The sequence below is a fragment of the Carcharodon carcharias genome, chromosome 29, assembly GCF_017639515.1.
Source record: "Carcharodon carcharias isolate sCarCar2 chromosome 29, sCarCar2.pri, whole genome shotgun sequence".
NCBI classification, from domain to species: Eukaryota; Metazoa; Chordata; class Chondrichthyes; order Lamniformes; family Lamnidae; genus Carcharodon; species Carcharodon carcharias.
Window position 1 is genome coordinate 6,504,979 of NC_054495.1, and position 26,916 is coordinate 6,531,894.

The 26,916-nt window shown below is 45.7% G+C and overlaps 1 protein-coding gene across 4 annotated transcripts in view; it reads right to left on the minus strand.

The window, feature by feature from the left end:
• Window positions 1-26,916, minus strand: part of LOC121271036 (carcinoembryonic antigen-related cell adhesion molecule 6-like) — an 86,019-nt gene that overhangs the window by 15,958 nt on the left and 43,145 nt on the right. For 3 of the 4 annotated variants that reach the window (XM_041176734.1, XM_041176733.1, XM_041176731.1), the window contains 4 exons: window positions 20,440-20,715; window positions 20,091-20,345; window positions 15,364-15,493; window positions 2,517-2,569 (listed from right to left, as the gene is read on the minus strand). In XM_041176734.1, the coding sequence (XP_041032668.1) occupies window positions 2,517-2,569; window positions 15,364-15,493; window positions 20,091-20,345; window positions 20,440-20,715 (714 nt within the window). The remainder of the gene's footprint in view (window positions 1-2,516; window positions 2,570-15,363; window positions 15,494-20,090; window positions 20,346-20,439; window positions 20,716-26,916) is intronic. The other variant, XM_041176732.1, reaches the window with a different exon arrangement.

Genomic DNA, 26,916 nt, shown 5'->3' on the forward strand with positions numbered 1-26,916 from the left:
TCCGCAGCTGGCAGTTTCCCAGTCATTTCAGCCTCATTGGGTGCCGCGGTCACTGGCAGAGAGGTGGAGGAGCTGCCGGCCTCATCCGGAGCACCCTGAGAGGTGCTAGCAGAGACGACAGGCAGTTGCTCCGCCGACGTAAGTTCCGTTCGGCCCTCCCTGCTTACCGTAGATGGATGGTCACCAAGGTGGGATACCTGGTGCCCAAATCACCACCCACATGGGCACTGACCACCTGAGGTCAGTGCCGCTGTGAGGGATTGCAGGTCCGAGCGCAACCCCAGGAACCCCGATGCTGTCCCGGGAGCTGCCTCTCCATGAAAGTCGCCACTCTTTCCATGGAGGAAGCTTGGCGCTCGTGCATGAGGCTCAATGCATTGGCTACGGTCTGCGTAGACTCGTCCACCACTGACACCAAGCCAAGCACAGCCTCATGTATCTCCACCAGATGGTCCTGCACATCCGGCTGCATCGCGTGAGTTGGCTGCATTGCGGACGACTCCAGAGGCTCACCATCAGTCACGGACTGAGCATGTGCCTGTTCTCCTGCAGTCCTCCGACTGCTGGTGCCATGGGCACTCTCTGTCTCCGCCAGTTCCTCCAGCGACTGTGAAGTGCCCTCACTGCTGTGCCCTGAGACACCAGCCGAAGCTCTGATGCCCACCAGGGTGTCAGTATCTGTGCTGGTGCCTGCCTGGCAGAGATGGTGTGATGCTTGTGATGTTGGAACTTCATGGTCCTCAGGTGTCAGAGGGGGCCCCTGCTACTCCGGGTCCAGGTCCTGCGCTGCTGATGTTGAAAGGAAGAGTAAGGAAATTCGATCAGTTAGCGTGCGGAAAATGTCAATGTACATGCCTGCCCCGGATCATCATGTGCTCATCATTCCACATGCAATGGGCGAGCCATGTTGGTAACGTCACTCACTCAATAACCAGTGCTGTCTTGGCTGTTTGGAGACTACTGGTGACGTGAGTGCTGGCCACACAGAGACCCCAGCCTCTCCGATTCCAGTGGACCTGGGCACATAGTGCCTCTCCAGGTCGAGGGCCTCCTGCTCAAAGTGGCTCAGCAGCACTACCTGGTCTGGCCCACCACCAGTCCTCAACCGCTTAGCAGTGTTGTGAGAATTCTATTCTTGGAAATGAGAAAAGAGCATTAATAAGTGATACTTGTACCGTGAATCTCCTCACGGCCGGCCTACCCCAAGCCCAATTGGCCATTGCAGGGGTCCAATACATCCTTACCCTGTTGCTGCCAGACACTCATACAAATATGCAAGGTGTGTCCTTACTCCCCTCCTCGCCGGCCACGTGCTGCCTTCATCACCCTTGGGTTCACACAGTTTAACCTGCCGTAGCAAGGAGTTACAATGACGTGGATCGCAGAGGGCAGCAGATCGATCTGCGCCACGCCGCCTTGAAGACCCCCTCCCACCATGTCATCACCCTGACTTCGACATGTCCTGGAGTTCGAGCACTACGCCTGGGTGTAGGTCCTCCAGGTTGCTTCCACCAAAGTCATGTGGGTCTCAGTCCACCACATGCTGCGGGGTGCAGAACACATCTCATCACCACCCTCTCAGGCTGACCAGCGCATGGGGAATATCTGCTGGCCCACCCAGCTAAGGACACATGCCGTCAATGACTCATTACATTCAGGTCAGTCAGACATGGGTGGAGCCCTGGGTGGCAGGGGGGGAGCTTACATGATGGGCGAAGTGAATGATGCCAACATGCTACTCACCCTTCCCATGCGCAGCAGGTCATTGAAGCACTTGCAGCACTGGATCCATGTGCGCTGCACCACGTTGTGGGAGCTCACGACCTCTGCTATCTCCTCCCACGCACGTTTGGTCACTGGGTTGGCCTCCTCCTCCCATCCTGGGGGACAAGCACCTCCCACCGTGCTGCCACCTCCTTGAGGAAGGCAGCAAGGCACTCGTCTGAAAACCAGGACGCACTCTGATCACCCGCCCAACCCTCCTGCTTGGCCAGCCCGGATCTGCGTACAGCAGCCTTGGAGCGGCTGCAACTTGCCCTTTAAACGGGCTAACGAGTTGCCATTGGACCCGGTGGTGATTACCAACCCACCGCCGCCCACCCTCTCCCATTATCCCCGGGAGCCGCGAAACACGCTGGCCAGCCCTAATTGGTATGCCCGTGTAAAATGGTGGCATGGGCCCGATCACCGCTGGCGATCGGGTCTGTGCCCACCCGCACCCGCTCCGCCCCGCGCCACCTGACGGAAAATTCTGCCCATAGTAGATTTTTGAGCTAAATATGTGCCTTTTTCAAATTTTGCCAAGTTGACAGCGACCTTTGTCGTCAACTGGTGGTGGTATGCAAGCAGGTTATTGCAAAGCATGATATAGTTAATGCATTAATTGTTATTTAGGTGCAGAAATAGTGTTAAGAAGCTGTAATTGGTACTACTTTATTAAAGTAATTTTAAACGTTTCAGCAAATAAGAACTACACCGACATAGCAATATGGTGAATGCTGAACTATTTTACTTACCGTTTCTTGGTGAAGCCACTGTTATATTATTTTGTTGTGATCCACCTTTTGCCCTAAATGAATATTACACAACAGGCTTGTGGGTTTCTCAGCAAAATGTTTTATGTTGTAACTTGCATTCACTAATTACAATTCATAACCAAGGTAAATGTTATATTTATTAATACCCTCAGAATATTATGAAATATTAAAGAAAACTGTTAGATTTTGCTGACATGAATACAGAGGCAGATTCATGAATACAGAGGCAGATGTTCCTAAAATAGATTTGACATGCATAAACAGAGTTAAAAAAACATTGTTGAAGCTAAATACATCAAGGCCAGGATTTTCTATTCATCGGGTGGGGCCACCTGCGATCGGCTGCGCACCACAATTTCACGTGGGTGGGCCAATTAAGTCCCACCCTATGTGGATCACGAGCAGTACGGCTGAGCTCTACCTGCGCGGGCTGAGGGAAGAGGGAGAGTCGGGTCCAGCGCTTTTTCACGCATGCGCCTGAAGGAACGCTTCAATCTCCCTGAGGCACGGAGCTGCCTCAGGGAGATTGAAGCGCTTTTTAAGAAAATAAATAAATACATTCAAAATTTAATGAAACATGTCCCCTCATGTGACTGTGTCAGATGAGATGGGACATGCTTTTATTCTTCAAAGAAAGCTTTTATTTAATTTGTAATAACTTTAGGAAACCTTATCCTGCTCGTAAAAGCCGTCTGGCCTTTTCGCCTGCCCGCCAACCGTAAGGTTGGATGGGCAGCGTAAAATGCAGCTTAATTACCTCGTTAATGCCTTAAAAGGCCTTTCAATTATCGGTGGGCGCCGCAGTAATATGGTGTGAGTTCGCGATGATATTGGGACACGTGCCCGACGTCATCATGCGTGATTTTATGTTCCGGCGTGTACAGAGATATGTCACCCAGTAAAATTGTACAAAATGCTATTAGTTTCTTCTGCTATTCACTGTTGCTTAGTCAACCTATCAGAGCAGACCAAAATTTTATCAATTTACTATCTTAAGCACAGTGCTGGCTTTGGCCTGCATGACTATCTGCTCCCACTGGTTTCACAGTCTCTATCTGAAGGGCCTCCTGGAGCTCTATGAGACCAGGACATATCTCCTCCTCTCCACCTGTACTAAGGCCACCAAAACTGCATCAGAGAACCTTGGTGCCTGCTCACTGGCATGTTGTACTATCCCTGTGTCTTTGCTGTCAAAGTCACTTCTGCAATTAATTCCAGTAACTGCTATCATCAAACTGCACCTCTCCTTTAAGAGGTACAGGCTGGCTTTAATTAGCACAAACTAGCTTTAATTTGAGCCAGCCTCACATGCACTTGGACCCCTGATGTACATGCAGCCACTCAAAAGCAAGTTCAGTGCTGGGCTGCATGCAGTAATTATGTAAATTGAAAGAAAGCACAAAGTTTGCTTGGTGCCTGCATCTGAAAGAACTGGTGTGGGTTCATTGTGCCTTGCAATCTTTGTGCATGTTTTCAGGTCTTATCCAATTTCTATGCCATTATGTTTAAAAGACCTTTGTTGTCATTCCATTAAATGAACATTCCTATTCTTCACAGGAACCTAAAAAGGGGATCAGTCCGTAACTGAAATCTGTTCTGTCAATCAGTTGGATCATGGCTGATCTATTGGGGAGATGATAGTGGTGTAGTGGCGTTGTCACTGGACCAGTAAACTCAGCCCTGTTGACCTTGCAATGAGCTCCTTAGGAACATCTGGGGCTTGTGCCAAAATTAGGAGAGCGGTCTCACAGCCTGACATAGTTGTACTCGTGGAATCATACCTTACAGACAATGTCCCAGACACCACCAACACCATTTTACTGGCTGGATAGACCCAGCAGAGATGGCGGCACAGTGGTATACAGTCAGGAGGGAATTGCCCCAGGAGCCCTCAACATCTGGACCACCTGAAGTCTCATGGCATCAGATGAGACATTCGCAAGGAAACCTCCTGATTACCATGTACCATCATCCCACCTCCATCACCACTGTGCCCCCACCTCAGCTGATGAATCAGTACTGGATTCAGCCATGTTGAACACCATTTGGAGAAAGCACTGAGGGTGGCAAGGGCACAGAACATACTGTGGGTGGGGGACTTCAATGTCCATCACCAAGAGTGGCTTAGTAGCACCACGACAGACCAAGCAGGCCGTGTCCTAAAGAACATAGCTGTTAGACTGGCCTGCGGCAGGTGGTGAGGGAACCATCAAGAGGGAAAAACATATTTGACCTCATCCTCATCAGCCTGCCTGCTGCAGATGCATCTGTCCATGACAGCATTGGTGGCAGTGACCACCGCACTTGCAGAGATAAGTCCCATGTTCAGATTGAGTATCCTCCATTGTGTTGTGTGACACTACCACTGCTAAATGGGATAGACTTTGATCAGATAAAGCAACTCAAAACTGGACAACCATGAGGTGCTGTGAGCCAACAGCAGCAGCAGAATTATACTCAACCACAATCTGCAACCTCAGGGCCCAGCATATCTCCCAATCTACCATTACCACCAAGGGCTCAACCCTGGTTCAATGAAGAGTGCAGGAAGGCATGCCAGGAGCAGAACCAGACATGCCTAAAAATGGAGTATCAACCTGATGAAGCTACAGCACAGGACTACTTGTGTGCAAACAGCATAAGCAGCAAGCAATTGACAGAGCTAAGCAATCCCATAACAACTGTTAAGTTCTAAGCTCTGCAGTTCTGCCACATCCAGTTGTGAATGGTGTGGACAATTAACAACTCACTGAAGGAGGAGGCTCCATAAATATCCCCATCCTCAATGATGCATTAGTGTAAAAGATAAGGCTGAAGCAACTGCAAGAATCTTCAGCCAGAAATGCAGAGTGGGTGATCCATCCATGCTTCCTTCGGAGGTCCCCAGCATCTCAGATGCCAGTCTTCAGCCTATTCAATTCACTCCATGTGATCTCAAGAAACAGTTGACGGCACTGGATACTGCAAAGGCTATGGGCCCTGACAATATTCCAGAAATAATACTGAAGACTTATACTCAAGAACGTGCCTCACCCCTAGCCAAGCTGTTGCCAGTACCACTACAACACTGGCATCTACCTGGCAATGTAGAAAATTGCCCAGGTATGTTCTGTACACAAAAAGCAGGACACATCCGACCCAGCCAATTACTGCCCCATCAGTCTCCTCTTGATCATGAGTAAAGTGATGGAAGGGATTATCAACAGTGCTTAGCAATAACCTGCTCACTGACACTCAGCTTGGATTCAGCCAGGGCCACGTAGCTCCTGACCTCATCACAACCTTGGTTCAAACATGAACAAAAGAGCTGAACTCCAGAGGTGAGGTAAGGTGAGAGTGACTGCCCTTGACGTCAAAGCTGCATTTGACTGAGTGTAGCATCAAGGAGCCCTAGCAAAACTGGAGTTAATGGGAATCAGGCGGAGAACTCTCTGCTGGTTGGAGTCATACCTAGCACAAAGGAAGATGTTTGTTGTCGTTGGAGGTCAGTCATCTCAGTTCCATGATATCACTGCAAGAGTTCCTCAGGGTAGTGTCCTCGGCTCAGCCATCTTCAGCTACTTCATCAATGACCTTCCTTCCATCATAAGGTCAGAAGTGGGGATGTTTGCTGATGATGATTGCATAGTTCAGCACCATTCGTAATTACTCAGATACTGAGGCAGTCCATGTCCAAATGCAGTAAGACCTAGATAATATCCAGGCATGGTCTGACACATGGCAAGTTACACTGGCGCCACACAAGTGCCAGGCAATGACTATCTCCAACAAGAGAGAATTTAACCATCACCCCTTGACATTCAATGGCATTACCATCACAGAATCCCCCACTACCAACATCCTGGGGTTCCCAGTGACCATAAAATGAACTGGACTAGACATATATGTACTGTGGCCTCAAGAGCAGGTCAGAGGCTGGGAATCCTGCGGTGAGTAACTCAACCTCCTGACTCCCCAAAGCCTGTCCACCATCTACAAGGCACAAGTCAGGAGTGTGATAAAATATTCTCCATTTGCTTGGATGAGTGCAGCTCCAACAACACTCAAGAAGCTTAACACCATCCAGGACAAAGCAGCCCGCTTGATTGGTACCCTACCCACAAACATACACTCTCTCCAACACTGACGCACAGTGGCAGCTGTGTGTACCATTTATAAGATGCACCACACCAACTCACCAAGGCTCCTTAGACAGCACTTTTCAAATCAACGACTGCTACCATCCAAATGGACAAAGGCAGCAGACACATGGGAACACCATTCCCCTCCAAGCCACTTACCACCCTGACTTGGAAACCTATCGCTGTTCCTTCATTGCCGCTGGGTCAAAATCCTGGAACTCGCTCTCTAACCGCGCTTTGGGTGTACCTACAGCACATGGACTGCAGCAGTTCAAGTAGGCAGCTCACCACCGCCTTCCCAAGGGCACTTAGAAATGGGCAATTAAGGATGGGCAATAAATGCTAGCCTAGCCAGCGACGCCCACATCCCATGAAAGAACAAAAAAAATCTGCACCTCAACTCCATTTACCCTCGTTTCTTCCATTTTCCTTATCCCTTATTTCTATTACACTAATCTCAGTCGTGAAAGCTCCAGTTGGCTCATCAGATATAGCCTTTTGGATGAATGAGTTCCAGATTGCTCTTTGTGTGAACATGTGTTTTCTAATTTTTCTGCTAAATGTCCTGGCTCGAATTTTAACATTATACTCCATGTTTTGGATTCACAAAAGAGATGAAATTTGTTTTTCTATCTACCATACTGAATAAATCTATTTATCATTTACCAAACTTTGATTAGATTATGTCTTAACTTTCCAATATCAAGGGAATCCAAACCAAGTTTAAGCAACCTATCCACAATGTAATCCTTGGCATTGTTCTGGTGAACCTATGCTTCAACACTTCCAAGGCTAATATATCTTTCCTGGAAAACACTGAATGCAATACTCAATGTAAGGTCTGATCAAGGCCCTGTGCAACTGAAGCACAGCTGCTCCACTTCATGCAAGAATAGACAAACTGGTTGGATAGTTTTTTTTAATATAATGTGTATAGTTCAACATCTATAAAATAAGACCAATGTCACATTCACCTTTTTCATTGTTTTTTGTATCTATGCAATATTTTAATGATTTGAGTATATCCCTGTGCTCCTGCATAACTTCCAGGGGAAGAGATTTGTCTAAACTATCAGTGCAAAACAGGAGGTATTGCATCTTAATTTTCCACTCTAGCCCTCCAATAGAACTGAACATCTGATGGCGTGCAAAGGTACATAAAAATGGGAGTTTATCATTTAACCCATTCTGTTCTGCCATTCAATGAGATCAAGGCTGATCTGTGGCCTAACTCCATGTCAGGAATTTGACAGCTCTTGGGGGAAGAATGTGGTGGGGGATAGGGATGGTGCTGGGTCATAAACTTTAGTCCCCATGCCAGTGGCACCCTTCCTGGCACCTACCCTCTCCTGCCTGCCTGCCTCTGCTTTGCAATTTTACCAGCTACAGTGAAGACCTTGGGCGACCTTCCTGTCCACAGGCCACTTAAGGCCCTCAGGAGGCCAAGTAATGGCCGTTTAAGGGCCTCCTCCCATCGCCGCTAGGATTCTACCCACAATGGAAGAGGCCCACATCAGGTCGCCAGGCACCCATCTAAGACTTCCTCAAGGAACCAATTCCTTCCTCTTTGCCCCCACGCTATCCCCAGCTTCACCTGGGCCTGTTCGCCTGGACCCGGTGGGACCACAGACTCGCCTTACATCCTAGCTGTAACACTGAATGTCTTCCCCTCAGGCTTGCAGCAGTTTCAGCTGTGGCCACCCATCTAGTGATGCTAATGGAACAAGAAAGCTTCTGCACCCTCCGATTAGCTGGCAGCTGTCAGTGCTGGGACTCTTTGGTGAGGATCGGACGGACGTCCCACCTCTAGCCATTAAAGGGCCATAGGCTTTTTAATGGTTTTGGAGTGAGTCAGCCAAATGAAGGCAGTCTTGCCCTGACCTTTTAGGCAAGGGGGCTGAACCACCAACCCTAGCATAAAATTCACCTCTACTTGCACACCTTTGCCCCATTTATCTTAATACCTTTGGTTAATAAAAATATATCAATCTCTGAATTAAAATTAACAATAGACCCAGCATCAATTGCAATTTGTGGAAGAGGAGTTCCAAACTTCTACCACTGTTGGCATGTGGAAGTGTTTTCTAATTTCACTCCATAAGTGTCACCACTCTGGCTTGTGAGGCGGTGGCACAGGTTGTCAGTGAAGGAAATGGATGAATGATTTCATCTGTGCCACCAGGGTAAGGCATCACTCTAAACTCACAAGCCCATCACATCTTCACCGGCATCTCATTCACTACCGGCTCAAGGGACATCACCACTCACTCTCTCAAACAAACACATCTCCATCTGGCCTCAGCTTCTCTGGAGACTGCCTCCTCAGCCCTCGCTCTCTTGAAGTTCACTTACAGATATCAATATGTGGCCCCACACATATCCTGGGATACTCCCCTTCTCCAGTAATGCCCTAGCTCCACAGTGTCTTCCCTTGCTTGAGGCCAATTATCTCCCTTCCCCAAGCAAGTCATAGCCTTGCAGCCATTGAAAAGCCACCCAAACCTTACGGCTGGTCTCGTAAGTAGACACTTGCCTGTGAGCCCTCCTAAAAGTGATGTGGTGCTGCCTGTGAAGCCTGGTGCTAATGACCATGAATGCTGCTCAAAGCAAGGTGGACAAACAAACCTCGAAGTCCCGAGCAAAGTACAGCTTGCCATGTGCATGTCATTTATGTTTAGTTATGAACCACATCGGCATGATTGGATGATCCAGCGTGGGGAGAAGATTCTGCCGGGCTGGGCTTATAATAATATGCAGATGTATTAAACTGAAGTTCCTGACGTGTGGTGACAGGAAATGTGGCCCACCATTGACAGGCGGAGCAGATGATTGCAAACTGGTTTCACCATGACATGAAACCGATATGTGGTCTTCCTGCCATATTGTCTGCTCAAGTCCACCAATGCCAGCGGGCACAGAAAATTCCACCCTAAGAGTTTGTGGCAGTATTATAGAATGCATTGTGATTTACTAAGACCTTTGACACTCGAGGATATCCACCACTGAGAATTGCTATATTATCCCCCTGTAATGTGAAATGGGTTAGAGAAGGCAGTCACTTATGGAATTTAATTCAGTATGGAGAGCCAACAGTACAACCCACCAGATACTTGGACATGTCAGCAAGATCAACCTTTTCCACTCCCTATTGCACCCCTTGCCAAACCTTCACATGTTTTTTTTCTCATGCATACCTATAATTTCACTTTTATTGGTCAGTCTTCTGATCATGAATGGCTCTAGGTTTGATTTGGGATTCTTCTTGCTAGGCCAAGCTGGAGGGCTGAACATCAGGCATCATCTTGGTAACTCCTGTGGCAGCTGCAACCTGTGCCACCCCTGGATAAGATAGCAGAAAATAAAAACTGCTTCTCCAGGGTGCTCCCACAACGGATCAGAGTGACCCACTCCCATAACAGTAGTGGTAATGAAAGCCGGATGGCCTGATGTTTGATGATTCCTTTCCTGCCCTCCTCCAAGCTGTAACTGAATAGTGGGATGTTCTTATGCCATAGGATGTGAAGAGGAGAACTCTATGCCAGATGAAGTAACCCTGGATGGAGGTAGCAGAGGAGGTCAGCAGCCTTGGATCATCCAGGGAATCTGGCTGCAGCGTCATACGAGGCTTGACCTTTCAAGAGTGGAGGGCCTGCAAGAGGTTGAGGACTGTTGGGGAATACCCAACCTGACATTAATTTTTGCTGCTGGAGGAGGACAACCTTCTTCATTCTGCAGGGTTGAGTTATGAACCTAGTTCCCAATGTGGATACAAACACATGGGAGGGTCTGCAGGTGATGTGCATGGGAAATTGGTCGGTGAATGTCTACTGGACAGACTGCATAATCGAGGAGCCTCTGCACCCTGCATGGCATTGGGGGACTAGGAGGTGGTCAAAGGAAATGAAGGGCCTAGAGCGAGGAGCAATTCCAACCAGTGCAGTAAGGAAGTGTAGGTTGTGGCCTCAAACATGAAGAAACGATCTCTGCAGAGAGGAGAATTATCTGAGACGATGGAGATTCTTCCACTGACCTTTCAAGAGTGGAGGGCCTGCAAGAGGTTGAGGACTGTTGGGGAATACCCAACCTGACATTAATTTTTGCTGCTGGAGGAGGACATCCTTCAGCTGACCAGTCACAGGTTGAAGATCTGTTGGCCATGGAGAGGCTGGACTTAGCGCTGGGGCGGGGGGGGGGGGGGGGGGGGGGGGGGTGCGTGAGAGAAAGAGTGACCGTTGCATGACCAATGGGGAGGTGATTTGGTGGTGTTGAGGTGGCATTGGGAAGGATGAGCTTGTCTTGTCCAAAGGCTAGGGGGTGTCAATCTGTGTCACAGGTTGAAAGGTGAAGGTGTGTCTCAGAAATGCGGAAAATGCTTTTGGAGCTTCATCTGAGGAGAGGATTATTGCTAATCTTTCTGTCTTATCTGTCTTATCCAACAGGTCAGTCACTGACATCAGCAGCCACCATCTCCAAAGGGCTAGTGTTGACCTCTGAGAAAGAGGAGGAAGCCTCAGAGGATGCACCATCCTATCCACACTCTGCACCATCCATCAGCTCAGACACTTACACCTCGGTGTGCATCTGGCAAATGTGAGTCACAAATTGAATCAAGCACCACACACGCCAGATCAGATGCTGGAGGCTGTAACAGAGAAGTTTGGAAGAGCAGATTGATGCTGAGCTGAGGCTGATGTCAAGCCTCTAGAGTCATCCGTGAGGTGGCAGATACTGGACGTATAGCAGAAGGTGCATGAGGATCTGGCAGAGCTTTCAGACGGAATGCCTGTCCTGGCAAGGACAGTGGAAGAGTCCATCCAGGCCATGAGTGTTCCTGTAGCCTGCACACATGGCTTTCTCCATTGAGAGAACGGTAACTCTCATGGAAAGTGAGATCCAACAGATCAGTCAGTAGTTACTTGAGATGTGTGCTGATCTGTATTCCGTTGCCTTATCACTGAGCTCAGGTTGCCAGCGTCACAGTGAGAGGGGTACGAGGCGCCAGGATTCCCTACAAGGACCATGTTCCACTGGAGTAAGTAAGGAGGTAAGCAATTGGACTACACAATGGCAGATGACCAGCAGTTGTCTCCATCTACGGCCTCTTCTCAGGACTGTCCTGATGATGACAATGGCTCTTCTGCCCTCTGCTAGTGAGACCAGCGCCCCAAGGTGCTGCAGCAGAGAGGAAGCTCCTGTCACTATGCAGACTGTCCCTGACAACACCAGGGCCCTCATAAATTCAGATGACCAGAGGATGTCTGCCAAGATCATCACAGGCAAAGGGGATCAAGGTAGGCAGCCTATCTCCAGCACTATTGGCAGTGAAGGGGGGAGCACCATGCCACAGCATGCAGAAAAGCATTAAGAAATGAATTACAGCCACACATGGGTGATCATGGGTGTTCCTTTACTTCACATTGCAGTGTGAGAGATTGTGTTGAGGATCTTTATTAAATAGTTTGACCAAGAATGGACATGTCATTGTTGAGGGATTTCATGGTTGGATGTTGGAAAAAGGCATCTAGCCCATGGCTTTCCAGTGAAGTTTGCATCAGCCATCTTATGTATAGGTTTCTTCAGCCTTGAGATACGAGATCCTGGTCTCAGCTATGTTGATGTAAAATGTTCGTAGGGGGTAGAAGATAAGAAGACTGTGGAGCTCAGATGTTGTTGATCAAAGTCCTCCACCTCCTAAGGTGAAGCATCTCATTGTGAGTCTTATTAGCTCCCACTCCCTGTTGTCCCTCAGGTTTATCAGTTGACCAGTCTAGACCCACTTTGTCATTTTATGAATCCTCTTAAAATTCTTCATTTGGGGACATAGGCTGGTCATCAAGATTCTCTTCTGCCAGGTCCTTCCCCCTCAGGATCACAAGGGTGCATTACAGCACAATATATGCCAAGCTGGTGCATACTGCAGCGAGCCTCCAGCTCAGTCCAGGCAGCAGAATCCCATTTTAATGGTGGTCCTGATGAACTCATTGTATTGGTGCTCAGACAGAGTTCATAGATTCCTTACCAGGGTTATGAGCCATCTCTTCAGCAGATAGCCCTTATTGCCAAGAATCTATCCCTCCAATAGCAGTGCTAGGGAGAATGACCCATGGAATCTGAGAGTGCCTGAGGATGTAGGCATCGTGACAACTTCCAGGGTACCGTGGACAGACCTGCATGATTCTGTGTTAGTGGTAACATGCAAACTGGACTTTCAGGTTCACAATTGCCCCTGGCTGGCCTGTGGGAGCCTTAAATGGTTACATTTGTGCAGTCTATAACTCCCGGTACTCTGGGGAACCCCACTATGTAACCTAACCCTCTGGTCGTCTTGAGCTGATTTACTGCACCCTTTGTGTGGTTTATAAAGTCGCCAGCTCTCCTAAAATATGCATCTGTTGCTACCCTGATGCAATAGGTTTCCATGGCCTGTGAAATCCTGACCAGATCGCTGGCCGCTACCTGGAAAGAGACTTAGATATAAAAGTACGCCTTCAGAGCAGCAAGCATCAGGTTGCCTCCATTGCGGTTTGAACTCATCTCCCCAGCAAACATCTCGCACAGAGATGCCACTGTCTCTCAGCAATCAGTGAAGGCACTGACGCTCTGATAGCTGCAGGTGGTTTAGCCACTGCCCGTAAACTCTTCCGCAGGGTGAAGTTTTCTCCTTAGATGGACTTGGTGATGGTTTTCTCTGTCCTGCACAAGGTGTCTCACTTGCCTGGTCGGCAGGTTGCAGCTGTCCCTGAGCCAGCTGCTGTCCTCTCCCTCCTTCACTGTTATCCTCCTCACTGGAGAAGCCTTCTTCAGAGTGAACAATACCCATAGGTACAGTGATCTCTAAGTCGCAGTTAGACGCTTCCCTTTCAAGGATCCTCAATGGCTGTAGGACTCCCTGAGCTATCACATCCTCCTACAGCCCCCCTTGGCCATGAAAGATGCAAAACTTTAAACTCCTCACCTATAGCAGCAGGCTCAGTTACTGCCTCCACCTTCTCTCATTGGGCGAATTACCCTCACCTATTGTAGAGCCTGGTTGCTGCCCTTACTAATGTGCTGAGATTCGCTCTTGCCCATTCAGCCTGTGCAGAGCATGTAAAATTGCACGTGCTTATAAAATTGTAGAAAATTTCCTCAAGTGTTTTAATCACCATTTATTGCTCATTTTCAGAAGGTGGGCAGACTTCCCACTTCTGGCCCTGCACGGCTTCCGTGAAATTGCAGACCAGCCTCATGACATTGGACAGCTGACCCAATGACATGATGTCCGAATTTCCAGAGGCGTAAGATTGACGACTGCCGGCCTAAAAAATGTGGACAGGCAGGAAGCAGCCCTTAAGTGGCCACAAATTGACCACTTAGGGGCCTCAACTGGGGAAAGGGTGGGCTGGCCTTGCCTGCCCTCATAAAATTGTTGCCAGGTTGGGTAGGCAACAGAAAGGGCACCCACAGAAGTTTACAGGCCATCCCCCGCCCCCGGCCACCTCTGTAAACCGTTGGTGAGGGACTGTAAAATTCTGCACCATTTATGCAAGTAGATGCCTTCATTGAAAATAAATGCTTCTTAGCAGTAATACCCATAGCCTGCAGATGTAACTATTAGGAATTTGTGTACTGAGTGTTGTGATAAAAGAAATATTGAAATAAAACAAAAATTAAATTGAATTACAAGTAGGAAACTGACCATAAATTTGTAGCTCCAAAATACTGAAGTGAAACCATATATATTCTATTGACCAAGAATCATGTAAACTCTCTTATTGAGATCAAAGTAAAAACATGTATTTAATAGAACCATAATAACCTTAGTACTTAGCTTTAGTGCCAGCACAAAATAATGTGAGCAGAACTCAATTGGATGCAAAGCCCCGCCACTCAAGTTGGTTTGAAAAGATAGTCATAGGGGATGGGGAAGAGAATATATGGGGTATATATAATAAATGACAGCTGGCAGAGGGTTGACAGCCCACAGCACTTCCCTTTGAATATTATGGGCAGCAGCTAATTAAATGGCTCCTCCCCCACCCTCATGAGATGCCAGCCCAGTCAGAGGGCCAGCAGCCTCAGCAGGGCTACCAGTAATGCCGGAGACTGCTTAGGTAGGGACCCTGCAGCCTACACAAGGTAGGCAAAGAAAATATTTTCAAAATTCCAAGGCCGAATGGCAGGGGGGAAATGCCTCCAGTGATATCTTCGGGGCCAGAGGGGCTGCCTTCTCTGCCTGGGGCCCCCGCTTTGCTTTAAAAAGCCATCTCCCTAAGGATGCCACTGGGAGGTCGCCTCCATTTAACTGGAAGTCTCCCCAAGGCTGGGGGGGTGGGGGGTCGCAGGGTGGTGGTGGTGGTGCTGGGGGCGCTGGTGGTTAATCCGCCGTAGGCAAAATGCTGATGGTCCCGTTAAGTGCCTCTTAATTGGGCCTTTAATTTTTGGAAATTAGCTCCCCTCCTGTTAGGGGTGGACAAGAAGTCCACCAGTCCCACCATTGGTAAAATTTTCTAATGGCAGGACATGGTTGGGGAGCCAATCCAAACGGTCCCCCCTCCTTCTCACCTCCTGGGAGTTGGTAAAATTCAGCCCACGTTCTACAAGTTCTGACTTTTGGGATGTGAAATATAAATTAATTCTGAAAATAATCTGTTTAATATCATGGTACTACATGTATAAGGAAAAATAATAAAGATGATTGTAAAATTTGAATATAATAGATTTACCTGAATATTTTGCACTTCTTCTTCATGCACAAAACTATGACAACCACCAATATAACAACACAACCAAGAACTGCAAAAGCTATGCCTACTTTGGCACCGGTAGACAATTTGCTTTCCTTTTCATGCTTTTCTGAAAAAAAATAATGAACACAATGACAATACATTAGAATAATGTAAATAAAGAAACTATATTGATTTTGATCTGCAATCGTACTCCTTTAATTTTAAGAGTTATAAAGCATGGTTAAATCCTACACAGTGAAATGATGTGATCAACTCATTATTAAATATTTTTTAAAACCAAAATCAATAAGTAGGCTCTGCAGTTTTTACTATAACAGTAAAATAATAGCACCATCAAATTTGACACACATGACCCGAATGGCTAAAATCACATTTAGCTGACTTAGGAATTCATGTAGGGTGTCACAACCCAAGTCACCTAAAGGGGACACAGTAAAGAATAAAGTGAAAATTACCACCAAGAAATAATATGAAGAATGGGCAAGAGAAACACACATCAATTAACCAAAAGCTCTTTTTTTATTAAAAAGATATGGCTGGCTACTGCTTTGCTCTTCGATTGTTGGAAATTCCTGAATGTGCCTGAAGGACATTTAGTGAAATGTTTGCTGTTCCCATTAACATGCAAGGAGAAATGTTGATGAAAATCTCCCTTGCTGAGGCTGTGGTATCAAGGTCAATTGACTGTCTAGAGTGCCATACTGGAAAGTGGTATTTTAAAACTTGTCTTGGAAAACATGATGCATGTTAAGAAATTTGCATGTTCGGCCGGTACTATTGAGTTCCTGGTTTCCTTGTCTCTGGTTTGATGTTTTTCCCCACTGTTTTTAAATTGAGATATTCTAGGATGAGGACACTTCCAAACGATGACCACTAGAATACCCTCCAATGGAAATGAAAACTGAATGGCTTTGTTTAACTGGTGATTGATTCACTATATACGTCTATGTCTAAGCAGCAACTTGAAAATCTACCCCCATGTCTTGGTTAATCATATAGGCTATGTTGATAGGATGAGATGAAGAAGGGTAGGAGGAGGCATGTATGGGGCCTAAGCACCAGCTTGGTCTAGTTGGGTCAAATGGCCTGATACAGTGCTGTAAATACTTTGGCATATACTTCAGATAATTAAGCTATGACAGATTGCTGTTATCCACCTATGTGATGCAATGTATTAAGTATTACATATTATGGTACCAAATATTAACATGCATGTGATACAATGGTTAGAAACATATGTACTGATTTCTGGTAATTGGAGAATGGTTTTACAGATGGTACTAAGTGAGTTAGGCTACCTGATTGTGAATGATAATTTCAAGATCAGATGAAAGATCTGCACATGCAAATTTCAAATTCCTTCTAAATTTTCAATGTGCTGATTGTAAGAGTGAACTTGGAGAGAAGTAATTATGATGTGAAAACATCGGTAAAGTCTGAGCGAAACATTTCAAATGTGTTTGGGGGCTTCCAAGAGCACCTCTGGCACTTCCAAAATCCAATTTCATAACGTACTGGAGTCATGTGGTATCAAGCTGAAGTGATATTAAATAATCTCTAAGGCGTCTTGTCCTATGTGCTAGACTTTTTTGATGCTCCTTCGCTTTACTCATACTAACCAATACTCAACTCGAAATACATTTCCCATTGTTTCAGGTACAAAATTATTCTAAACCATTTGTCAGATAAAAAAAGAACTGAAAAGATAGCCAATAATGCGACCATCTACGTGGAATGTGTTTACTTTTTGGTGCCATTTTAAACCCAATGTTTTTACACATGCTGAGCTTTATGTAGCTTTTTCCAGGGCCAGAAGTTTTGATTCTATTAAAATCCTTGGTTAAAGAATAACTAGAAGTCCTGTATTTTAAAGACATATTATTGTAATAAACATACTACTTTGATCGCAAATTCCAGCCTCTGCTAGGGCGCATATGGAGACACATGGGACGCATGTAGAACTAGAGCATGTTTTTTAAGGCCAAATCCATTTGCTCCATTTAATTAACCTTTGATCTATGAACCAAATTTTCATCTAGGCTGGGGAAAACCCGACCCATGCACTTTCAGGGCTTGCAAACTGCACACCTGACCCATGTGTGACTTCAAATCCATTTCTATCTTTTCATGCAAGGGTTGGGCTTGCAGTGCATTTTGCGACTCATGATGGAGTATGTGAGAAGTGTTGGTGTGGAGACTGGCCACTTAGAAGGCTCTCTTCAACACAGCAACCCAGCACCCAACATTGTTTAAAGGACCCCTAAACTTCACCCCTCATCCATCTTCCATACCAACTCAAGCCCCCTCAGACCACCCACGCCACCCCATATATGCTCCATAGCTACTCACCCAATATGCATTATATATATTCATCAGGAGGCAAGCAATAGCGATGGGAATTACTTTAAACTCCTTGGGGAAAAAAATAAATCTCTCACAGTCTAATAAAAGCCTTCATCAAGACACACTAGCCCAGATTTTTGCTATGATGGAGAGGCCCTCTGTCGTGGTGAAAATCCTGGAAACTGCCAAAAATTATAAGTCCTGCCCCTGAACACGGCATGTTCTATTTTCGTGGGAGTAGGACTGTAGTCGGGTTGGGATCATGCATGCATTCTTCGTGGAGGCAACTGGCTGCTTAAGTCACCAGCTGCCTCCATTGAAGTGAGATTTGGAAGGCCAGGAGTGTGATACCCAGAGTGTTTAGATTATGCGGGGTAACAGGAGGTCTGGACCTTTTTTTTATTCTTTCATTTGATGTGGGCTTCGCTGGCTGGGCCAGCATTTATTGCCCATCCCTAATTGCCCTTGAGAAGGTGGTGGTGAGCTACCTTCTTGAACTGTTGCAATCCATAGTAGATTAGTTTGGATAGCCAGGTTTGGAGAGGTAAGGCACCCCTTTGGACAGGGTCCCGGAATACCTTTGGGAGAGGCAAGGCATCCATTGGGATTGTTAAAAGCAAATGTGATTATGTACTTTTTACACACTAAATCATTGGAACTGTCAAGCTGTCAAAGAACTGTCCAATTGTCAAAGAGCTGTCTAGTTCTTAAATAACTGTTAAAGAACTGCCCAGCTGTCAAAGAATTGTCCAGCTGTGAAAGAAGTATTAAAGAACTGTCCAGCTGAAAAATCTCCCATCTCTAAGCACCCAACCCCAACATGAAAATTGAGACTGAGAATGCATTTCTTTCCCTGCCATGTGAAAAAATGCCTTGTATACTTATAATCCTATTAGCTTGTCGCAACAAAGTAGAAATCACATTGAAGCTACAATCTGTTGTTACAACTCTTGAAACTGTCATTCATTATCAAGTGAATGGAACACCTACTCTGCTGAAACCCTAACACATGAAACTCAGCCAAGTATTTGTAATGGCCACAGTGTCCAAACAATGAAATACTCTTTGAGAAGGAAAGAACAGAACCTTTTCATTTCAATTTCAAAGTAGAATGCCTACCAATCAATGGACAGGAGCAGGTGGTTCAATTTTTTAGAAGTGTCAAAAGCATATTTTTTTAAAAAACAAGCCAGGGCCATTTAAATCACCATAGTTAAAATAACAGCACCTTCTGAGTTTACATTTTGTAACATTTTTATTGCATTATGATACTTTCTCCATTGGGAAAAGTACTATAATGAATGTGAACAATTAATGCTGGTCAATGTGAGGGTCAAATCATTTTTAAAGTATGATAACTCACTGCATTAAAAACACATCTACATTGCATTACGGCATCTAATAGTGACACATTTGGAGGTGTCAAAACATTTTACACTCATCTTTCAGAATGTTCACAACTGTTCAGCAGGCTTTCCATTTTGTTCATAAACTCTCAAACCTGGCATGCGGTTAATGAGCTTGGATTGGCCAGTGGTTCTGTTGTCCCAGTGGTGACAACTGCTGGGTCTACAAATAATCCCACCATTAAAAGTGCCAGAGCCCACAGTACCAGGTAAGTCAGGGTCTGACACTGGGATTGAGAGGGGAGGCCTGGAGGGTAGGGGGAAGAGGGAGCTTGGGAGTCATGATGGCAAGGCAAGGCATGGAGAGAGCATCGGTGGGGGGAAGAGGAGCACATCTTAGTGGGGAACCTGACTTGCAAAAGGGGCCAGTGATGGAGGCTACCCCCCTCCACATCCTCCCCCCTCCCAACCCCCCAGTGCCCCACCCGAAGCCCAAGTAAACTTACTTACTGGACTATAAAATTAACTTACTTGCTTTGTATTTCTAGCATCTTGTCTTTAATTGCAAAGACTTTTCTGAACTTGGAACAATTAAGTTTGTATTTTACAAGGATGAGGATCAAGTTAAAGCCCTTTGGGTCCACCAAAATTCAGAAGATAGTTTACACGCATGAACTAACATGCAACTTGTAGTAAATTATCTCGGGTCGGTGAGGCAGTAGAACAGAAACTGTAATCAAACAGCATTTTCGCACAGTTGATGGCCAGTATTACTGGTTCTTGAGAGCAGGCTACCAAAATATTTAAATCAATTTTGAGAAAAAGTTGTTGTAATAGACGTGATTGGAGAAATTAAAATAACAGATACATGTCTATAAGATTATAAAAATCTTAATGAGAATTATTTTGTTACTAAGTTAGAAAGAACAGTATAGAAATACATTCATAAAATAAAGCACATTAGTGTGACAATGTTGAGATCTTGGTGAAATATATAGTGAAGCATTTACTTACCTTGGACAGTTACCTGTACGGTAGTGTTTTTGCTTATCTTAGTTATGCTGTTATTTACCCGACACGTATAATTCCCACCAGGATTCGAGTTTATTGGTTCAGTGCTATAAGTTTCTCCTGCCTTTAACAGCTTACTCCCATTGTACCATTCATATGTAGCAGGTGGAACTGATACGGCAGTACAAGTTAATGTAAGAGAATTCCCCTGTTCTACTATTGGCCCTGATGGTGTAATACTGACGTTCTCTGGTCCATCTACATAAAGGAATCAAGAAAATGTGTTTTTTATAACTAAAATAATCACTAACATTAAATACAAACTAATGTTTTGAATTCCCTATGTACTTACAATTAACTTGCAGTTTGATATCTCCAGATTCGGTGCTAAAATCATTGCCTGCATTACATTTATATGTTCCCGAATCGTGCCTGTTAACATTGATTAAAGTCAGTGTATCGTTGTTCAGAGATGTTATTATTCTGTCATTATGCTTGATAACTTGCTTATCCTTATACCATATCCGTGATTGTATAGAGCCCGTGGCATTGCAAGTTAATGAAACGGTATCGACATTTTCTACTGGTTTTGAATTGTTGGACGATACAATGACATTAGAAACTGGTTCTGCAAATAAAATTAAAAACGAAACGGGGTTATTTAATTTTCTATACCTGATTTAGGTAGTAAACTCGCCATCTCAAATTCATCACCTTTCTTTAACGATTTTTACTTTGAATTCAGATAGAAATCAGACATTCTAGAGCTGGTTTAACATCAAGGTAGTAGTCAACATATAGTTATGCATAAAATCGGCAGTTATGCGTAGTACTATTGATTTGAAATTGGCATTTTCATTAAGTAGATCCTAAATAACAATTGAAAAATGGTGATAAATTTGAGAGTGAGGAACACAGAAAAAGACATGGTTTATAGAAGAGTAGCAAAAGTTCTGTTGAAGTCTAACAAAATTATTGCACTTGGAGAAGAACTTGCTTTTTACCTTTGTTTAAATTTTGATTTGAATTTAATGATTCTTATGTGTATGCAGTATCCAGAGTTGATGGTAGAGAAGGTTCGCTCCTGCATTCAAACTAATGATGTTCGTTTCTATAGTATTTGTGGTGATTTTTGACTTGTATTTTTATTGTTCACTTACATGTGTTGATCATTAAAAGCACAGATCATAAAATAATGAAAAATATACTATCCGTTCTATTGAATGACAAAAATTCACAGTAAAGAAATGAGCTGAGAAGTTCCAGTTAGCAAAGATTTACTGCATTGATGTAACTTTCTGGGAGTGATTTTGCCCTCCTGAAAAAGGACTAAAAGGATGATGGCAGACAAAAAAAGCAGCTGGATTGTGGATCCAGAATTCCCGCCCCCATTTCTGGCACTGACCATTTTCAGTGTTTCTGAAAGAGGCTGGGTCAGAAGCCCGCACACTGTTGTTTTAATGTTGCTGGTACCATTGCAGAAGTGGGCATTTCAGAACTTCCTACAGACTGAATCGGAGCTGGGAAAAGTATAACAGGTGAATAAACATGATGTTGCCCATTTCACAGGTCATCATGAAATGCTGTAGTCTGAGTTATATCTGTATTTACTAGAATGAGTGATGACAGTGCTGTGATTGGTAAAGATAAGTGAGCATTAAATAATATGGTTGTGGATTGTTATTTCTGACAACTGGCAAGCTGTCAAGGGAAAGAACAGCATTGCGAAAATGGAAGCATTTTCAGATTCATAGGCCAGAATGTTTCTGTCGGCGAGTTTGGGACGGGGCCCGCACGCTGACGCGAAAATGATGCGGGATGACGTCGGGAGGAACCCCCGATGTCATCCCGGTCCATTTAAATATTGAGGAAGGCAGGCGGACAGTGAAATCAGCTGTCTGCCCGTCGACCTGTTAATGGCCAATTGAGGCCATTGACAGGATAATTAAGCTCATTAAATGCCCTGCCCGTCCAACCTTAAGGCTGGTGGGCAGGCCAGGAGCCCCAGCAGCCACTGGCGGATGAGGTTTCATGTCCGTTTTAAAAATGTTTAATAAACTTTATGTCCGTTTTATTAACATGTCCCATCTCGTGTGACATCATCACATGAGGGGGACATGTTAATAAATTTTTTATTTGTCTATTCTTAAAAAACTCTCAGTGATCTCCCTGAGACAGCACTTAGTCTCAGGGAGATGTGCGCTCTTTCGCAACATTGACCATTATAAATATACCAAGTAACACCCATCGTAAAATGGCAGACAATACTATCACAATGCATTTTAAGCCAATATCGCAACTTTAAATCTAAATTTAAGGTTGATGTGTAACGCATTTTATTACAATGAATTTTATCGTTGGTATTTAGATCTTTTGTAGCAACTTGTATTTGTTTGTCCATCTCCTTGTGTGCAGTGTTTGTCTGTGCCTCTGACCAAATCCATGTGATTCCATCCCCCAGGAATTGAATACCACTAGTATATAACAACCTCTCCATAAACTAAAATTATTTGTTAGTAGGTGGGATCATTGCTACCAGAATTGAGTTCCAAAAGCCAAATTGATTTTTTTCTGTTCAGTGTATAGGAAAGGGCAAACCATAGGCATGGGTAGGATTTAATTTCTTGTCTGCTCAACTTTTCAAATCCTGTAATCTCACAAATGGCTGGTCAAGCAAAGTGAACTGCTTATTGAATGTCATTTAAGAAAGTATACATATCTCTGCACAATGATTCCTGAATAAACATTCTAGTAATAATTAACAACAAAATCAGTTTTAATACTTGGCCACTCAAGTACCAGTTGAATACATAAGAACTTTCATTTCTTTTTAATTAATTGTAATTTCAGGAGAAATATTTGTCAAGCATGTCAGCAATGTGAAAAATATCTACTGTGTAAGTTCAGGGAATTAAACATTAGAACTTATGGATAGAAATTTCAGTCCCCATTGGCATCTGGCATCAGGCATCATGGGAGGGTCGAGTGGATAATATGGCAGAAGGCCAAAAATCAGTTTCATGACGCAGTTTGCAATCATCCGCTCGTCCCATTAATGGTGCACTGCGTTTGCTGCCGGCAGACATCAGGAATGTTATTTTAATATATGTGCTTATAATTATAAGCCCTGCTCGCCAGACTCATTCCCCACCCATGCTGGATCATCTGAACATGTCAATGTGATTGCATGCTGACATGTTTCACAACAGCATTCAAAGGTGTGCACCTGGCAAGCTGAACTTCGAGGGGAATTCGGAGTTGAGTGCTCACTTACGCTGTGCAGCATTCACGAGAGTCACCTGTTCAACTTCAAGGTTGAGGTGCCACATATTCAGGTGAGGGCACAGGCATGTCAGTTTTTCCCAGCTGCCTGACAGTGTCGGGGCAAGGGCTGCTCTGCGGTTGGAACGAGTTGTGCGGGGTGGGAGGAGGGGGGTGGCGGTGTGGGCGAGGCCCCACACTGAGAGGCGAGTTGTGGGGGAGGGGGGCAAGAGCTGCACTGCATCTGAGGAGAGTTGGGGGGTAAGGCAGTATGCTGTGAAGCGAGTTGGGGGGCAAAGGCTGTATTGTGTCTGAGGTGAGTTTGGGGGATGGGGAGTTGTAGGGCGCAAGGCTGCCTGATCTGATGGTTGTGCACAAATACATGTTGTGGGGGGAAGGGAAGCAGCATTAGAGAAACTTTGTATAAAATGACCAACTGAGACAGTTCAGACACAGCCACATTGACATGATTGGCATCGGGCTGAGAAACATAGGGCAAAATCTTCTGCCTGTCGGGCGGGCTGGTCAAGAGTGGGCGTGGAGCCGGTCGCCACCCGCGAACGGCTGTGTGTCATTTTACATGGGCAGGCCAATTAATCCTGCCCAGCACGACACGTGCTCGGTAGTGGTACCTGTGTCAGTGGGGGGAGGAGGGAGTGTCGGGGCTTGCGCTTTTTCATGCGCATGTGCACGAAAGAGCCTAAAAATCTCCGAGGCAGGGAGCTGCCTCGGGGAGATTAAGTTCCATTTTAAAGCTTGAATAAATGAAAGATAAAAAATATTCAGAAGTGTTTCCTCATGTGACATGAGCTGGGACATGTTTATGAATTGTCAAAATTTTTACAATTTATTTAAGAAAACTTTCATGTAACCTCATCCCGCCCATGGATGAGGTTTCATGAAAAATGTGAAGGCCGCTTGGTCTCTTCGCCTGCCCGCCAACCTTAAGGTTGGATGGGCAGCTCTGTTGCTTAGTTTAATTGGTGTATCAATGGCCTTAACAGCCCTTTGACAGTTCGGCAGGTGCACACCCGCCGAGTGGAGGATCAGAATGATGCATGGTTACGTCAGGACACATGCCTGATGTCACAGCGCATCGGCATCCGGGGCTTGTCCCCGCACGCTGAAGAGAAAATTCTGCTCATAGAAACACAGAAAATAGCAGGAGTAGGTCATTCAACCCTTCAAACCAGCTCCACCATTCAATATGATTATGGCTGATCCTCTATCTCAATGCCAAACTCCCATGCTCTCCCCATACTCTAGCCCTATACTGGGCATCTAGCATATCTGCCCGCTCAAGCAATGCAGAGGCATGAAAGTGCCATCAAATGCGCCAGAACTTTTCACCCCTTGGGTACAGACTGCAAACTAATGAGTGTTTTAGTGGACTGCAGGACAATTGGACAACTGGGCAAGTTGTACAATCTCCTTATGAAAGCTGGCTATGGAGCAGTCACTGGTGAGGGCACTCACAGCTCCTTGCAATGTCTTTATTCAGGTTTGGACCAGTCTTCCCCATGATTCCCCAAGCTAAAGCTGCAGGTTAGCAGAATGCTTGTACCTGAGCTGAGAGCACAGTGGGCAAAGCTGCCACCAATCAGACAGGTGGAGTGGAGCAGAGGTGGGTGAAATTTTGAGCAGCCATGCAGCGAACTAAACTCTGGCCATCCCAGGTGGTGGCCGGCACTCTCCAGCATGCATTAAGGGGCCTTCAGAGTTAACCAAGAGAGTTTCTTAGAGCACCCAAGTGACCATGACATTCAATTTTTAAGCCAGTGGGTCCCTTCAGGGCTCCACAGGCGATTTCTGTGGGTTATCACAAGCCTCCACACACAAATGCATCCAGGAGATCATGGCCCCATGTTGGCTAAGTCACACAATTTTGTGCATTTTGCCCTGGATCAGGAAAGCCAGGAAGCAAAAGCTCTGGGATTTCCCGTAGGTATAGCCATTGACTGCACTCATGTAGCAGTCAGATCTCTGTGGCAACAAGCGGTCAACTATGTCAACCGCAATGGCTTCCAATTGCTGAATGTTCAGCTGTGACCATCACAAATGTATCCTGCAGGTCTGCACATGGTTCCCAGTGAGTATCCATGACTCCAAAATTTTCAGTGGGTCTCAGATCCCTACTGTCTTTCAGGTTTCACGGAGGCTGCAGGGTTGACTCCTCAGGGACAAGGGCTACCTGTGGTTGATGATGCCTGTGTGGCAGCCTCAGAGTGCAGCAGAGAGAAGGTACAATGAGGCTCATGCTGCAACTCACACTTTAGTGGAGCAAACCATCAGAATGTTGAAAATGAGGTTCTGGTGTCTGGACTGGTCTGGTGGAGCCCTGCAATACAGTCCACAGAGGGTGCCACACATCGTCATCATCTGCTGTGCCCTTCATAACCTGATGCTGCAACAGGGAGAGGAGCTGCCTGAGGAGGAGATCGAGGAGTTGCACGTCTCCTCTGATGAGAAGGCCATTGGCGGGGATGAGGATGAGGAGGTCCACAAAGGCGAGGATGACGGTGATGAGGCCATCGCACTGGCCAGACAAGGCAGGTGTGCTCAGGAGGCCCTCATAGCTGCTAGATTCATGGAGGATGATGATGACGACATGCAGTGAGGAGACATCATATATCCTCATTGCATCTGTGAATGTTTGACTCCTATCTGGCTGATGGCAGCATACATACCCTCTGTGATAAGGTTCCTATCATGGAGACGCAGCAGATGCCCATAGTCCCTACATTCTAGTAGGAGTCTGATGACATGCAGTGGGGACACTATATAGATCCTCACAAAGCTTATGTGAATGTCTGACTTCTGTCTGGCTGAAGGCAGATCGCTTACACTCTGTGAACATTGTCACATCATGGAAACGCAGCAGGGAAACTTTAACTTCTCCTGATCCTACGGATTCCTTCATGTGTTGAACCCTTCAGGACCACACTGTCATCGGACACAGTGTTGATGAGATGGTGGGTCAACCGCACCTCAAAAGGTGCTGAGAGCACAGAGAGAGTGGAACTCTGCCTTCAGCCCAGGACATTCTGGCAGGAATGATAAGCCCCACTGAGGTGCAGGGATGACTGGTCTGCCCAATGACAGTGAAGGCGCACCATCAGTGTGCTGGGAAGGTTGCACAAAGCACAGGGGAGAGGCCCTGGACTGAGGCATCTGCCTTTATCTTGTGCAGAGACCAAGCTTTCACATTTGAGTGACACGGACACTGCTCATCAGAACAAGGACCCATAGGCAGGGAGACATTCTTGGACAAAAACAAAAATAGCTGGAAAAACTCAGCAGGTCTGACAGCATCTGCGGAGAGGAATACAGTTAACGGACTCAAAACGTTAACTGTATTCCTCTCCACAGATGCTGTCAGACCTACTGAGTTTTTCCAGCTATTTTTGTTTTTGTTTCAGATTTCCAGCATCCGCAGTATTTTGCCTTTTAGACATCCTTGGGGGTTTATTTACAATAGTGAACATTTTGTACAAGTGATTAACACCCGTGCCCAGGCTGTACATCTTCTTCACCTTCCTAACCCTGCCACTACATCTTGGTGCTCCCC